Source organism: Sciurus vulgaris (genome assembly GCF_902686455.1).
Source record: "Sciurus vulgaris genome assembly, chromosome: 2".
Classification (NCBI taxonomy): Eukaryota; Metazoa; Chordata; class Mammalia; order Rodentia; family Sciuridae; genus Sciurus; species Sciurus vulgaris.
The window spans coordinates 169,427,668-169,445,082 of record NC_136462.1 but is presented as its reverse complement, the minus strand read 5'-3'; the positions used below and the strand labels follow the sequence as shown (position 1 = coordinate 169,445,082).

The 17,415-nt window shown below is 37.2% G+C and overlaps 1 protein-coding gene and 1 pseudogene across 14 annotated transcripts in view; both read left to right on the top strand.

The window, feature by feature from the left end:
- Positions 1-17,415, top strand: part of PLCB4 (phospholipase C beta 4) — a 389,153-nt gene that overhangs the window by 324,649 nt on the left and 47,089 nt on the right. For all 13 annotated transcript variants that reach the window (XM_079129403.1, XM_079129411.1, XM_079129408.1 and 10 more), the window contains 6 exons: positions 616-700; positions 1,047-1,171; positions 3,290-3,341; positions 4,991-5,093; positions 6,393-6,557; positions 9,110-9,314. In XM_079129403.1, the coding sequence (XP_078985529.1) occupies positions 616-700; positions 1,047-1,171; positions 3,290-3,341; positions 4,991-5,093; positions 6,393-6,557; positions 9,110-9,314 (735 nt within the window). The remainder of the gene's footprint in view (positions 1-615; positions 701-1,046; positions 1,172-3,289; positions 3,342-4,990; positions 5,094-6,392; positions 6,558-9,109; positions 9,315-17,415) is intronic.
- Positions 12,106-12,918, top strand: LOC306655125 (small ribosomal subunit protein eS6-like; annotated as a pseudogene). The gene has a single exon. The product of its transcript is annotated as a small ribosomal subunit protein eS6-like (transcript).

Below are 17,415 nucleotides of genomic sequence, written 5' to 3'. Positions count from 1 at the left end.
CCACAGGGTGGCTCTGAGAGACTATGAACTTGTTAGCCTCTCATGTTCCATATGCTTTCACAAGACTCCTTTATTTTTTTTATTAGTTTATCTTTTGATTGATACATAATATTTGTGCATATTTATGAGGTGCCATGTAATGTTTCCTTTTGTGTGCACATTGGGTAGTGGTTACCAGAGTCTGGGGAGAGGTTGGTTAATGGGCTAAAATATAACAGTTAGATAAGAGAAATAAGTTCTGATGTTCTATGGTACAAGACGTGCTTTAGTCAAAAGCTGGTTTCCAAAAGCATTAGAACTATTTAAAATTTTTATAATCTTTTTTGGACAGGAGAAGGCATCATGATCTTCAAAAATATATATTTCAGAGGCAGTTGTGGCAATTGGGTTACACATACTTTGTTTAATGACTCCAAATATACTTCAGTGCCCTTATTTTTTAAAGTCAACTGTCTCCATTCATAGGATGTTAATAAATGTAAGAGCAACTGACATGATCGTGTAATAATGGCCTCTAAAGACTGGTAACTCTGGATGTGATTATATTTATTGCCTGTTTTTCTGGGAGGGTTTGATGGCAAGGTTTCTAAGTGCTTCTTTGCTTTTCTCTTACAGAACGTAATATTCATTATAACATGTCTTCTTTTAATGAATCAGTTGGCCTTGGCTACTTGAAGACACACGCGATTGAATTTGTAAAGTATCCTTGGGTACTGAGTGGAGTGGGCAGTTGGTGCACATTTGGTTTGGCAACAGTCTCTGAAATAAATCAATGGCTAATATACAATTTCGATTTTTGAGGTAATAAAATAATATGTGGGAAAGAACATGGCAGCTGTGACAGTCTGCCCAAAAATGAATTGTTCTCAGAGTCTGCAGAGTGAACTGTGGTCTCTCTCCCAGGGATCACTGGTAAATGTGAACTTTGTTCTGCGCTGCCTGTGTTGGTCATTATTGGCCTGCACCTCCTTTGTTCCAGCTCTTTGTTGTTTATTTACCTCAGCTGTGGTGCTCTTTTATTCTGTCTTCCTTAATAAGTTACACAGTTACAACAAACGGCAAATGAGTCGCATTTACCCCAAGGGAGGCCGAGTGGATTCCAGTAATTACATGCCTCAGATTTTCTGGAACGCTGGATGCCAGATGGTTTCACTGAACTATCAAACCCCAGGTAGGAGCTGATGTCCAGTGACCCTGAATTCCACAGAACACTTTGACTGGGTGGTGTTGGGAGTTGCCTTAGGTTGGCTGTGGGCATGTTTTCAGGGAAGCAGACATATGGCAAAACAATGTTTTCTTGGATTTATAGAATGGTGAGAAATTCAAATCCCAAAATAGAACAAGAAGACAGTGACAGAAGACAATGTTTTGATTTATATTGAAATGCTTTTCATAATTGCCATGACTACTCTGCTAAACAGTATCCTCTATTCCTAAATATTTCTAATATTTCTTGCATTTAGATCAGACTTGTTATCTTTGTTTCCAGAGGCAGAATTGAGTGAGAAGAATTTAAGTGTTTTTGTACAGTAACTGAATCTCATTTCTCCTTTGGAAAGTTCCCGGGCCACTGTAAGCATTCAACAGATATCAAGGACACAGTGTCACCTCACCATAAAAGTATAGAATCATCTAAACTCTGCTTAGATGATGTGGAGTTATATATTTTTAGAGGATCTAATCTATAAATTGATCTTCCAAAGTGTAGTCAAAGATGGGCTGCCAATGTATAATATAATGATCCTTTTTTTTTTCCTGGAAAAATAAGAAATAATGTTTTTTTAAGTTTTCAAAGTTTGTTTGAAGAGCTTATGATCACAATATGAAGATGAGAGACCGCAACATAGAGAATACATAGAAATACATCATAAAGCCTATTTACTTTATGTGGGTAATTTTTGCATGGCTTAAAAATTGATAAAAACAAAAACCCAAAACAAAAAATACATTTTTTTTTCTTCTTCAGTCCTTTGGCATATGCAGATACCTCCTATGTTTCCCAATTTGGGGAACTTTTCCTTATATAGTGTACCTACCATTTGAGAGAGTTCCTATCCTCCTTGTTTCTTATTATCTGAACTGACTGAAAGGTCCTTTGACTTTCATCCCTCCGGCTTGAGCTTGAGCCAACTGTATTTCCCACCCCTTGGGGGAGCCTCCTCCATGACCAGCTAGGGGAGTCCCATTGTGCATGGTGACCCCACAGTCCTTGCTAGATGAGACTGTGACCAGGTAGCAGTGTAATCCCAAGTGTTTCTATCAGGGACAAAATAAATGACACTGTTGGCTTTACCTATTTACGGAAGGGTCAGGTTATATTCTCCATTGTCAGTGAGTCCATATTGAGGATTCCATGGTCCTAAAACATTTACTCACTAGACCAGCTTGTGTTTTATTCTATAATGTTAGGTTTAACAACAGTATTTGGAATAAGAAAAATCTAACCACAAACCCATTTTGTTTTCCTGATGAGAAAAAAAGAAAGAAAGTTTTATCTGCCTGCAAGAAAAAAATCCTAAGTCATACCCTGTCAGGGTAGGCCCCACTAGAAGAATATTCCCTAAGTCTCATGCTGTGAGAAAGCCATCAATTTATATGTGATTCTTACCTGACTTGTGTTGTATCATAAGTCAAGTTTTGGAGGGTTTTCTGTTGTTGTTTTTTTGGGTTTTTTTTTTTTTTTTTTTTTTTTGGATTGAACTCTGGGATGCTTAACCAATGAACCACATCCCCATACCTTTTTGTATTTTATGTTGAGACAGGGTTTCACTAAGTTGCATAGGATAGGACCTCACTAAGTTGCTGAGACTGGCTTTGAACTTGCAATTCTCCTGCCTCAGCCTCCCAAGCCTGGGATTATAGGTGTGTGCCACCACACATGGCTTAAGTCCAGTTTTGTATTCATGCTTACTCTACTGGATATCTACAGCCTTTCCTCCCTCTGGGTGACAAGACTTATATAGGTACTTCTGATGACAGCAGGTTAGACATCTCTAGTCTCAACATTAAATGAACAATTGTCTAGCCTATGTATTGATTCCATTTTTTATAAGAATTCCGGGATGATCTTTATGAAAACACACTTGATGCTTAATTTAATTTAGACACAAGGTCATCTGAACAACATGGAAAAGAATTATGTGCCTTAATCAGAGCCTGCAGTACCTCTGGTGTGAAAGAGGAAATTCTGGGCCTATGAGCAATCTGATTTCCATTGTTTAAAATCACCCTTTTAGGGTCTTCTTTGTCCAGGGAGATGAGATTTTAAATTATTTTTGTCTCTTGACAGATTTAGCAATGCAATTGAATCAGGGGAAATTTGAGTATAATGGATCGTGCGGGTGAGTAATGTGATTTAAGCTGTTGTCACCTAGTTTCAGGACTCCCTACTATAGCTTTAATGAAATGATGTCATTTTTAATTAGGGGCTGGTGAATGTAAGCTGCTTTGAGGCATGGGATAGGAGTAAATGAAACTCCTAGATGGTTTATATTTGTGAATATACATTCCTCATCTACCCAATTTTACTAAGCAGGATTTTTTTTTTTTTTTAGCTACAAGTTTTCAGAATCATACATACTCTAGAGGTTAATTCTCTCACTATAAATTCAATAACAGGTTTTTATATCTGAGACAAGTAATGATCCATGCTCATTTGGACAATAACTAGAGACAGGCATTAAAAATGTGTACTTTCACTGATGACAAATACAGAAATGAAGTTAATTCCATGTATAATGAAATCATGGGTGTCAGGTTAAATTTAATTCAGTTGAGGATAAACCTTTGTTCTCTCTTGATTCTTTTGCATGTCTTGTGAGTAGCAGTTATCAAAGAATAGAGCTATGAATTTTGTTCCAGTTTACTTAAATAGCAGTCCTTTTAAAATCCATGAGCCAAGTAAAAAAGGAAATAGTAATTCCACTGAAATGCCAAAATATTTTTAAAAAAACAACATGAAGTTAGAGTTTTAGGGGGAGAGACGTACTGGGGATGGAACCAGGGATGCTATTCCACTGAGCTATACAGCCCCAGCCCATTTTGTTTTTATTTTGAATCAAGGTCTTGCCCAGACTGGCCTCAAACTTGTAATCCTCCTACCTCAGACACCTGAGTTGTTAGAATTAAGGCATGCACCACTGTGCCCAGCTGAAGTTAGAATGTTGCAAAGCTTTGTGGCCATTTTTTTTCATTGCATCTGCCTTGAGAGCACTAGAAGTAAATAATATCAGATCACAGCCCAAAGGCCTCAGGACTAATTCCATGGAGTCCTGTCCCATTCCATAATGATACTGTCAGATAGTTTTAATTCTTGATGGTGGCTCACCTTGTGGAATATGTTAATTTTCATCACTGAAAATAATCAGTTGAGATGTGAATTTTCAGCAATTGTGGGTTAGGACATGCCTCTTCAGAGTACATACTTCATACCTCTCCTACCTGACAGATGGTTTTTGGCCAGTATGCCCACATGCTCAAATGACAGCCCTGTAATCTGAAACAGCTGCCATGTACATTCCTGAGGGTGCATTACATTTTCCTCTGCTGCATTCTTTGAAAAACATAAAAACTATAGTTATGAAGAAAAGAGCCAAATGCATAGAACAAATGGATGTTGCTGGATTCTTGCTTAAACTGGATTCTACAAGGATAGAGAAGAAAACTCACGATTGGCCAAGTCAGAAAGGACTCAGAGGTCTGCTAAGAATTTTGGTCCAAGGAGAGAGTCTTTGTCAATTCCCAGTATTGTTCAGGGAAAGAGACATTCTTGTTGCCTTTGAACACAGTACACTGTCTGTGGCTGGTGTTATTGTCTGATGCTCTTCAGGATTATCCAAAAGTCATCCTTCTCAAGCCTTAGGACCCTCTACCTAAAAACTTAGATCCTAAGTTATACATGGGATAAAGAAGGATTCGGTGTTTCACAAAGCATTTTTTGGTCTTTGTAAAGGCTGTGAGTACAATAAACTTCCTCTGTGTTTTCCACCAGGTATCTGCTCAAACCAGATTTCATGAGGCGGCCTGACCGAACATTTGATCCATTCTCTGAAACCCCTGTGGATGGGGTTATTGCAGCAACATGCTCGGTGCAGGTAACACCCCTACTCATTAGATTGTGTAAATGTATATGCAGTGGTCCTGGACAGAAATCACTGGTAACATATCTCATGTCAAGTTGCCAGATCCTTATGTCACTCAACTTGGGCTTAAAATTCCCCTCTTTTTCATAAAAGACACATTTTTTCACTAGTAAAATTATGAGCTACTTTAGGTAAAATAAACTATCACAAAATAACTACTGCATGATGAGATTTCTATAAAATTCTAGAATATATGAACTATTGTGATAGCAAACCAGTGGTTGCCTCTGAACTGGGATAGAAAGTAAATCAGTGGTTGCCTCTATCCTCGGTGGAAGGAGAGATAGATTATAAAAAGGGTCCCCAAAACTTGGAGGTGATGGAAATCCTCAATACTTTAATTGCAATGGTAGTTTCACAGATACTATAGACTAATCTTATTGTACAAATTCAATATGTACAATTTATGATAGGTCAATTATACCTCAAAAAATCTGTTCAAAATTATTAGATAATAGGAAGGAGAAACTAACAAATGGCTATATTTGTAAAGTAAATAAAAAATAGTCACTCCATAACTTCTATAGTAGACAGAATTTAACACTGATCATAGACAACCAATATCAACATCAGCCAAGAGGTCAAGAATAACAGGAAAATTCTAGTGTTGTTTTCCTTCCCCCGTTTCTCTCTCTCTTTCACTCTTTCTCTCGGGGGGTGGGGGCATCAGGGATTGAACCCAGGGGTGCTTAACCACTGAGCAATATTCCCGGTCCTCTTTTTATTTTGAGATGAGGTCTACATTGCTTAGGGCCTTGCTAAATTGCTGAGACTGACCTCAAACTCTTGATCCTCCTGCCTCAGCTTTCCAAGTTGCTGGGATTACAGATGTGCACCACTATGCCCAGCTTATGTCTCTTTTCAAGACTTTTAATAAGCATGGCACAATAGAATTTCAGAGTTATGAAGAGATCTTAGGGCATGCCTGAATGCATCACTTCTTGTTTCTTGGGCATGAACACTTGAGTGAAACAAAGATGCTCTGGACACTGATTCTTGTATTATATGATCCATGTATATTTTCCTCATTCTTTTTCTAGGCAGTTTTAGAAGGTATAACCTCTGCCAAGAACTAATTTTTCTTTTTGCATATAGTATTTTACATAATGTTTTTGTTTTCCAAGGAATATATACATGTTCATTACTCATGGAAATCCCCCCCAAAAACAAAATTTCTTATTTCCTTGTTATTCTTTGCTACTGATATTTGCACTGAGTTCTCTTCTTTCTCTTCTGTGTCTGTTACTAAAGGTCATATCAGGGCAATTCTTATCAGATAAGAAGATTGGCACATATGTTGAAGTGGACATGTATGGACTGCCCACCGACACCATACGTAAGGAATTTCGAACTCGCATGGTTATGAACAACGGACTCAATCCAGTTTACAATGAAGAATCGTTTGTGTTTCGGAAGGTAAGACATTGTCAATGTGTCAAAGCCACTCTAATAAAGCGGGAGCCACATTTTAGTGCATAGACACTATGTGATACAGTTGTTGACCCGCCATCTTGTTTTCATTCTTTCTTCCAATGAGTAACTTCCATAGTAACTTCTGTATCTGTGTCCAGTGATTGTCCTTTCTGTTTGGTCTGTTCCGAATTGTCTTTCCTCCTTGGAGGTGGCCAACTTCCATGTGGCAATGCCTAAGCTCTAGGTTTACAATCTGCTGAGAATGTGAATTAACTTGTGGACACCATTATACTTTCAAAAGTTCTTCCCTATGCGGAATTAGGTGGTAACTCACACTATTCCTTTAGCAGAGAGGTCAAGTTAAGACACTACACCCAAAACTGAGGCCAATAAATGCCATTACATGGGTCACTTAATATAGTCACTCCCCTTCAGAAAGCATGGCCCCTGTCACTACTCACAGGTTTTATGCTTCATGTGTGATTTTTCCGTGTTTTACTTTTTTCACTCAGTCCTGTATGCTGGATCCTAAGAACAGTCTTTCCTCTAATGTTCAGATTTTAATCTCTTAATCTTTCTCCCCCTTTGTTTTCCTTGTCAATTAAAGATGCTTTAAAAAAATTAAAAAATAAAAATAAAAAAAAAAAAAAAACCCAGACTTTGGAAGTACTGCCAGAAAGGTCTGTTTTTCTCTTTTACTTGTTCTGATGTTCTGACCAAAATGATTTCTCTATTCTTTCAGCACAGGCTTTCCAGGTGGTTCTGCTCCATCTGCATGTCATGGAACACAATCAGCTTCTTGTCTTGAAAAGTTAGGGATTATCCATTTTAGAATAGAGTAACTGTATTATAGAAGCCAAATTAAGAGGACTCCATGTGGATTTGATAAAACAAACCATTTTGAAATTTGGTTCACCCTGTGATATTGACACCATTACCCACACTACTTCCATTACTACTCTCGGGATGTGGGGTGTATGAGCTGTGGTTTTTCCCTTTTTCTTCCCTGCTCTTTGCAATTAGTTATAGCTGTATCTGTTTTGCAGGTAGGAGATTATGTTCTCTGACGTAATTAATTATCCCTCTACACTTTTCTAGAAATTCAGAAAGTTTTCTTGGGTACTCTTTTTTATGAAAAAGGAAATATCATTTGGTTTTAATATATACTATTTCTGTCCCAGAAAAAAAAAAATGCCAATTCTTGATCCCTTTCTCTTCTTGAGAAGTTAAATTGCCTCTCACGGATATCAAATGCTTTGTCTTCTTTCTCATTCTTGTTGGTTTTGTTTTTTTGTACTATTATCACAAGGCAGGAATGACCAAGCCTAAACCCTTATTCACATGAGGAAAAAGAGTGAGGAGAGTTGGTTGAAGTTTAACTAGACTCCTCCTCGTCATCTTTGTGGAGTTGGAATTAAATTATATTGTCTAGATGTGAATAGGCAAGCCACCCATCACCTGGCCCTAGATAAAACATTCAAATCAGCCAAGATGTCCTAGTTGCTCTGAAGAATCCAATGAAAAGGCATGATATTCTCCAACTCCACCCATTTACCAGCAGATGCCACAATTTCATTCTTCTTTAAAGCTGTGTGTATATATAAATACCACATTTTCTTTATTCATTCATCTGTTGAAGGGCGCCTAGGTTGGTTCCATAGTTTAGCTATTGTGAGTTGAGCTGCTATAAACATCGATGTGGCTGTGTCACTGTAGTATGCTGATTGGAAGTCATTTGAGTATAAACCAAGGAGTGGGATAGCTGGATCAAATGGTGGTTCCATTCCCAGTTTTCTCAGGAATCTTCATACTGAAAAGGCATTCCTGTTTAAACACATTGGATTTTCTTTTATCCTGTTGTTATTTTGCACCTTCATAGGGATTCTACCATCTGGATTGAGATTTTATGTCCATTTATTTAGTTTAGGGATGATAGATTTCTTAAAATCAGCATATATTTATATTTCTTGGCCTATTAATGTTTGCAGCTGCTTCTTCCTCTATTTAATATCCACGAATGTGTTAAAAATTGAGGAATGAAAGAAACAAGGAGAATTCAAATGAATACATAAAGTGTCTTTTACAGATGAAACATTTCTTCAAAGGCACTTTCCATATTCTTAAAAACAGGTACACTAAATGACAGAGCAGCCCAGGTTGTGGGACAGTTCATAGGATTAGAAGGCAAGATCCAACACTCTGTCACTGACAATCTCTGAGTTAGCAAAAGTCACTTGATTTCTCAGAGCCTCCTTTGTATTACCCATACATGAGGAGAAATGTGGAAAGATGACAAGCTTTGATTTGTCATCTTTAATATCCATTCTAACACTTTGGTGAGTTAACTTCCAGAAAACCTGTTCCAATTACATTTCTTAGTGCTTTGACATTGTAGCTTACGAAGGACACTTCAGAAATGCAAATGGATCATAAATTCATTTTCACCATAAAGGGGTATTTATGAGCAGGGTAGATTTGGTCCATATTCTTAAGAGTCTTGGTTCTTGGGAACTGTGTTACAAAAACCAATGAGAAGTCTTGTTCTTCATTTGCAGGTGATCCTGCCAGACCTGGCTGTCTTGAGAATAGCAGTATACGATGACAACAACAAGCTGATTGGCCAGAGGATCCTTCCATTGGATGGCCTCCAAGCTGGCTATCGACACATTTCCCTTCGAAATGAGGGAAACAAACCATTATCACTGCCAACAATTTTCTGCAATATTGTTCTTAAAACATATGTGCCTGATGGGTTTGGAGGTAAGATAAGCAGTTGGTTAGAGTTTGATACAGATGCAGTACTGAATTACAGAATTGTAAAAAATAAGAAAAAGGAAATAACAATAGGTCCTTCCCGCCTATGCTGCAAACCCTGGTCACTTTGAAAAAAATTAAGAATAAATGGGGACCTTAGGTTTCACAGTAAGAAATGAAAGGGCAAGGCTAGACTATCTTTAAAGTCTTTCCTTATTTTAAAATGTTATTCTTTATGATATTTATCAATTTTTATAATTTATAATGAAGGTTATATTTGTACTACCAAAGTGAGAAGAAAAAAGATATGAGATATACTATCTTATCAATTGGTATCACAAAAAGATCTACACTGAACTCAATTAACAATATACCTGAATTTTCTTCCAAATTCACAGGCAGCAATTTCTTAAAAATTCCCAGTCATCATCCTACATTGGTCTTGCTAAGGTATTTGGTGAGAAGAACCCAAACTGTATCATATAGGATTTTGACTATACCCAAATATATTAACTCTCCATAACCTATAATAAATAAGGAATGTTAAAAGAAAAAAGTGCACTATATTCTCAGAGTCTATCATACAGAAAGAAGCAGCCCAGCAGAGTGACCACAGCACATTAGCCAAGGTCTCAAATCCTAACTGTCCACTGATGGCTGGTGGCCTTGGGAACAGATGTAACTTCTCAAACCTCTCCTTTTGTCACCTGTAAAGAGGTGACTACTACATCAAGTTCGAAAAGTAAATTAAGCCATGAAGGTTTTGTCAGTCACAAAATCCATACTAACTATTCCTTCTTCCTTCCCCTTTGCTTGTTTTTCTCAAAAGTAAGCAAATTAGAAACGATCCCATACAGCAACACACAAAAGAACCCATAAAAGAGGCTGGGGAAGGGTGCAGTGGGGCTGGATAAGTGGAACAGAAAAGGAGACCAGAGGCCTGGACTGTGTTTGGGAGCTGTGTCCCCTCCTGTGATAAACCCCAGAACCCTACCTGCATTGCAACACAACAATGGCCTAGAGGCTTCAACAGATGGTTCAAATGCTCTTCCACATATTCGAGCTGAAGAAGCAAAGAATGTGTAATAAATGCCTAATATATTTTAGAAATAAGTTTCATATATCCATATGGTGGAAATTTTTAAAATTTTGCCCCTGTGTAGGTTAAATTCCCAAATGAAAATATAATTCATTTCTGGGAAATGTGCCATTTGATTTGAAAAGAGGAAAAAAAAAATTTGTTGAGCTCGTACATTGCACCAAGCACTTTACATAAAGAGAGTCCAAAAATGTGAAATTATTCCGAATGGATGTGGGCATATGTAGATCTAAGCTGAATGCATATCTGTGTTTATAATGTAACTTATCACCAGTGTTGGCATATCAGTATTGACCCAAATTGATCTCTTGAATAGCAGTCTGACAAGTATTCTTCCCTAACATGTCACTGTAGCTGCTTCCATTCTATTCTAGAAGCACTTGAAATTTCCACACCATGTTACAGTTGATGGGATTCTGCAGTTGACATCTTAACTTCTGATTAGACATTCAAAGACAGTTGATTCAGAATTCACTGGTCATTTATTTGTGAAGAAACTGAGGGCAGATGTTACAAGGTTTAAGGGTCTTATCTGAAGATAACCAGAGAAGAATATGAGAACTGCCTTTCTCCAAATTCTTCATGCTCTCTTGACATACAAATATGTTCATTTTCTTCTGCTTAACTGACCTCCCATCCAGACCTAATGTTTACATAAAGAACCAGTGAGCTAGGACATTTGTAGAGTCCACATTCCTAGGATATTTGATGTTCTCTGTTGATTCTTTTTTTTTTTTTAAACTGGTTGAATAATTTAATTTCTTACTTTCAACTACATAAATTTCATAAATCTAGACAGAAATTCAGGGTAGAAGTACCAAGACTTGATGCTCTGCATTTGACTACAATATATTTATTTATGTACATTTATTGAATTGATCTTAAAAGTCATACCGATGGACTGATATAAAAATCCCTGCCTTGCAAATCCACAACAGCAATAATTTTTTTAAATGGACAAGAACTTTGGTGGTTTTGTGTGTGTGTGTGTGTGTGTGTGTGTGTGTGTGTGTGTGTGTGTGTGTTTGTGTGTGTGTGTGTCCCAAGCTCTTTTTACTTTTCTCTGCCCCCCACCTTTCTCTCTTCCTTAATTCTAGAGGAACAAGTTCAAAGTGAAACTGTACCCTCATGCTCCAGCATTTCCTAGGAGGTAAAAAAAAAAAAAAGCAAGTGTTGATATATGGATCACATTTTTATTTGACTAGAGAAAGATAGTGTGTATTCATTGCTTCATTCCCCAAATACATACAAGTTTATTCCATAAAAGATAGGGCAGCTGAAATATGTGTCAGAAAGCAATTCGAACAGCACACAGAAGAAAATATAAGTTACCTATCAGTCCTCTACCCAGGATGATCTACCATTTGCTCCATCTCATTTATTTTTATATTTTATTTTTAATAAACTTGCATCTTACTGTGCATCCTCATTTGGTCCCATTCTTGTTTTTGTTCCACTTAAAGGAGAATTTCCCATGTCATGAAACATTTTTTTTTAATTTTTATCAGCTGCACAGAAATCCATTTTATTATTCCAATTTAATCACTGATTGACATTGAAGTCATTTCCATTTTCATCTCTTAGAAACAACATTGAACCTAAGAACCCTAAATAATAAGGTTTTGGAAATATTTGTGATTATTTCCTGAAGATGAATTCTTTGAAATGGATTTGTCACTCCAAGGAGTATATGAGTGGTGGGAGATCAGCTGCTCCAAAATGAAGCTGAATATCTCCTTCCCAGCCACTGGCTGCCAGAAACTCATTGAAGTGGACGATGAACGCAAACTTCGTACTTTTTATGAGAAGCGTATGGCCACAGAAGTTGCTGCTGACGCTCTGGGTGAAGAATGGAAGGGTTATGTGGTCCGAATCAGTGGCGGGAACGACAAACAAGGCTTCCCCATGAAGCAGGGTGTCTTGACCCATGGCCGTGTTTGTCTGCTACTGAGTAAGGGGCACTCCTGTTACAGACCAAGGCGAACTGGAGAGAGAAAGCGCAAATCTGTTCGAGGTTGCATTGTGGATGCCAATCTGAGCGTTCTTAACTTGGTTATTGTAAAAAAAGGAGAGAAGGATATTCCTGGACTTACGGATACTACTGTACCTTGTAGACTGGGCCCCAAAAGAGCTAGTAGAATCCGCAAACTTTTCAATCTATCCAAGGAAGATGATGTCCATATGTTGTCAGAAAACCCTTAAACAAGGAAGGTAAAAAACCTAGGACCAAAGCACCGAAGATTCAGCGTCTTGTTACTCCACGTGTCCTGCAACACAAACGCCGACGTATTGCTCTGAAGAAACAGCGTACTAAGAAAAATAAGGAAGAGGCTGCAGAATATGCCAAACTTTTGGCTAAGAGAATGAAAGAAGTCAAAGAAAAACGCCAGGAACAGATTGCCAAGAGACGCAGGCTGTCCTCTCTGAGAGCTTCTACTTCTAAGTCTGAGTCCAGTCAAAAATAAGAATTTTTAAGAGTAACAAATAAATAAGATCTGGCCTTCAAAAAAAAAAAAAAGGAGTATATGAGTATTTAAAGCTTCAGGTTAGGGTTGCTGAATATCCAATGTATGATAAAAAATTTTCTAACATTTACCTGTTTAAACAATACATTGGTATTTCATTGACATCGTCAATGAAAGAGTTTGTAACTATTTTTTGTAACTATTTTTCTTCTTTAAGCTATTGGTATAGTAGTTATTTTTTAATACTTACTATACCAATAGCTTAAAGAAAAAATGTAAGTCTGAGAAATTTGTATACACTTACCCTGAAGAGTTTTCCACCTGTGTACACATATACACAAGAAGGTTTATTCATATACATAAATGTGACACACCATATGGTAGGTGTTGAAAGGGTGGTAGAACCAAAGGGCATTGAGAACATGGACTGCAGAGTGATTAGCTGGAGTGGGCTGAGGGAGACTTCAGTAGTTGAACATTGAGAGATGGCCCATCCTTAATCTGAATTTCTGACATCCATCCAAAATGTTTTGAAATCCAAAAGTTTTCATCTTGGCATTTAAAAAAAATTATTGGCTCTTTTTATTTATTTGTATCTGTAGAATCCATTTCGATATCATTATGCAAGTGTGGAATATATCTTATTCTAGTTAGGACCCAATTCTTGTGGATGTACATGATGGTGGGATTCACTGTGATATTTTCACATATCTACATAGGAATATTGTGTCAAATTTATCCCACTATCTTTCCATTTTCTATCCCGCCCCTCCATTCCCTGTTGTCTAATCTCCTGAACTTTTTTTCTCCCCAACTCCTTATTGTGGGTTAGCTTCATGTATCACAGAAAATATTCAACCTTTGGTTTCAGGGGACTGGCTTATTTCACTTAGCATGATAATCTCCAGATCCATCCATTTACTGGCAAATGTCATAAAATCATTCTTCTTTATGACTGAGTGTTATTCCATTGTGTATATTTACCACATTTTCATTATCCATTCTTCTGTTGAAGGACAGCTTGGTTTGTTTCATAACTTAGTTATTGTAAATTGAATTGCTGTAAACATTCATGTGACTGCATCACTGTAGTATGCTGATTTTAAGTCCTTTGGATATATACCAAGGAGTGGGATAAATGGGTAAAATTGTGGTTCTATTCCTATTTTTTGAAGAATCTCCATACTACTTTCCAGAATGGTTGTGCCAGTTTGCAGTCCCACCAGCAATGTATGAGTGTACTCTTTTCCCCACATCCTTGCCAATATTTATTGTTTCTTGTATTCTTAATAGTTGCCTTTCTGACTGGAGTGAAGTTTTAATTTGTATTTCTCTAATTGCTAGAGATGTTGAACATATTTTCATGTATTTGTTGGCCGTTCATATTTCTTCTTCTGTAAAGTGTCCGTCCAGTTCCAGACACTTATTTTTTTTTATTTATTTTTTTTTTTTGGTGTTAAGTTGTTTGAGTTCTTTATATGTCCTGGAACTTCATGCTCTATGTGAGGTGCAGATGGAAAAATTTTTCTTCCATTCTGCAGGCTCTTTCTTCACACCTTCCATGTTCTTGGATAGGCAGTCAAAATGGCCATACTACCAAAAGCACTATATAGATTCAATGCAATTCCCATCAAAATTTCAATGGCATTCTTCATAGAAATAGACAAGGAAGTCATGAAATTCATTAGTAAACATAAGAAACCCAGAATAGCTAGAAGGGTCCTTAGAAAGAAAAGTAAAGCCAGCAACATCACAATGCCAGACCTTAAATTATACTACAGAGCTATAGTAATAAAAACAGCATGGTATTGGCACCGAAATAAGCATGAAGACCAATGGAATAGAAGACACAGAGACAAACCCACACTAATATAGTTATCTAATACTAGACCAAGGCACCAGAAACATACATTAGAGGAAAGATAGCCTCCTAAACAAATGGTGCTAGGAAAATTGGAAATCCATATGTAGCAAAATGATATTAAAAACCTTAGCTCTCACCCAGCACAAAACTCAAGGCAAAGTGAATCAGGAATCCAAGCATTAGACAGAAATCCTACACCTACTAGAAAAAAAAATGTAGGCACAGCACTCCAACATACAGGCTTAGGAACAGACTTCCTTAACAGGATTTCTAAAGTGCAAGAAATAAAATCAAATATCAGTAAATGGGAGGGCATCAAAAACTTTTTGAACATCAGGTTGATGATGAAAAAGTTTTGAATTTAAGTGTTTTGGTTTTGGTTTAGTGATACTTACTTTGTTTGGATACACCACTCTATCTCTGTCCAGCTCTTTGGAGTGGATCAGTGCTTAATCCTATAGGTTGTCTGCACACTGCCTATTCTCAGTTATTGTCATCAATTCTGTTATCTAAAAATATCCTTAATTTTTGCTAGGAGTATTAGTAAAAATGTTATCTTATGATTTCTGCCTGTATAATTATGAGTCAGATTGAACATATTTTTTATATATTTTTTGGTCACTTGTATTCCTTTTCTTAAAAGTTCCCCTTTAGTACTCTTTGCTTTTTGGTTGTTTTTTTTTTTTTTTTTTTTTTTTTTTTAATTGGGTTGCTCCTATTTTTCCTTAACTGCTTAAAGCAAATTTTAATCTACTCATAACCTCCTCCACCCTCTCTCCTTCTCTCACTCTCTCATACTTTCCAAGGTGGTCTTAGATACATTTCAATGTCTAGATAAAGTTCTATGAATATAATGTTTGAAGATTCAAAGATTCTTCTTGGCTGATAGAAGGCTGTTTCACTAAGGTTACTTAGCCATTATGTAAGAACTGCTGACTCTTTGGCCATCTGGCCTCATGGGAATTAAGCATAATATTTATATCTTAGTGCTCTTATTGCAGCCAGGGATAACAGTGGTCCCCACCTTATAAAATGAGGATCAAATGAGCTCTTAGAACAATGCTGAACACAGAAGTCCCTCCAGTAATTTTCTTTTCCTTTTTCTTTATTTTTAACAAGCTAAAGAAAAATTCATTAGTTATATTCTCTTCCCCATAACTTACCATTTAAGTTGTATGAAATGCCATAGTCAATAAATGTGACATGGTCATCCTAAGAAAAATCTCTTAATCCTGTGCCTACTAAGAAGTTGCAGAATTCGAATGCATTGGTAACATCACGTGGTTATTTTCCTACACGATTTTTAAATATACTTTAAATCTCACTTATGTCAGGTGGGTGGCATCATTTTACAGGAAAAAAAAAAGCGTTCCTAAGTTCTTTCCAAGTTAAGACAGTTCTTGGGAAGGATTTGGATGTATACTGGAGTTCCTGGTCACCTATTTTTTGGAGCTCTATTCTATGAGGTCACCATATGGTGATGGATCCCCACAGATGAGAAATTTTGCTGCTTTTGTAATTATTCCTAATATTCTGCTGTCTTGCATCTGCAACTCTTTAGAGACTTTGAACTCTGACTGACCCAGCTTCCTCTTAACATGAGATAGGTTCAGAGCCCATTTTCTTCACCTGCTCCTCTTTCACTCCCATGTGTTATCTATTTTCCTTCCTTAACCCATAGAAAACAGAGGCAATTAAGTCTCCTCCTCATTACTATTGTATAATAACTCCCCAAACACACAAAAATATAACAGAACCAAGATGGAGGCTTAGTCCATTTTCTGTTGCTATAACAGAACAACTGAGACTGGGTAATTTATAAAGCAAAGAGAGTCAACTCAAAGTTCTGGAGGCTAGAAGTCCAAGAAGGGTTAGCAGCATTTGCTTGGCTTCTGATGAGGACTTTATGCTTCTCCATGCATGACCCAGAAGAGCCAGTGAGAGCTTACAAAGAGATGAGGGGATGAATGGGATTGGACACTTTTACAACCACATGCTTTCAAGATAATCTACTCTTGCAGAAACTACATTGACCCCTTCATGAGTATGGATCCTCCATGATCCAAGCAGCTCTTAAAGGCCCCCACCACTTCTCAGTACCATTACATTGACAATTAAATTTTGATGTGAGTTTTGATGGGGACAGACCACATTCAAACCATAGCACATGGTTACCTTGAGCATTTGAACTTTCATTGAGAGTTCCGTTGCTCAGCAGCCTAGATGAAAACTGTACTGATTCTCCTGATAATCAGAAACTAAATTTTGTCATCATAAAGAAAATGGTAATGTTTAGGAAAGAGAAGACTTGGGACGAGTTGAAAAGCCTTGTTTTAATTCTTCCAATATTGTTTTGCTGCTGAACATTAAAAAAAAAAAAAAAATCAGTCCTGTCTTTTACTCCCACACTCTCATGCAAAATAGAAATTCTAGGTTGGGTGCTAAGGGCCATTCTGCCTTTGTCGAAGTCAGTGGGACTGAGACCATGGGGTTGTCTCTGCTGCTTTGTCTGTGGGTGCACACACTGCTGGCAAAGGCATTTACTTATGCAGCATTGTCACTATTAGTCACTATTAGCCATTGCTGTTGGGGACAGGAAACAGTTGCAAGGCTAATGACAATTAAATGAGTGTCAGAATTTCTTTTTTCCCCACTCACTGTTGATTTGGATGGGTTTTT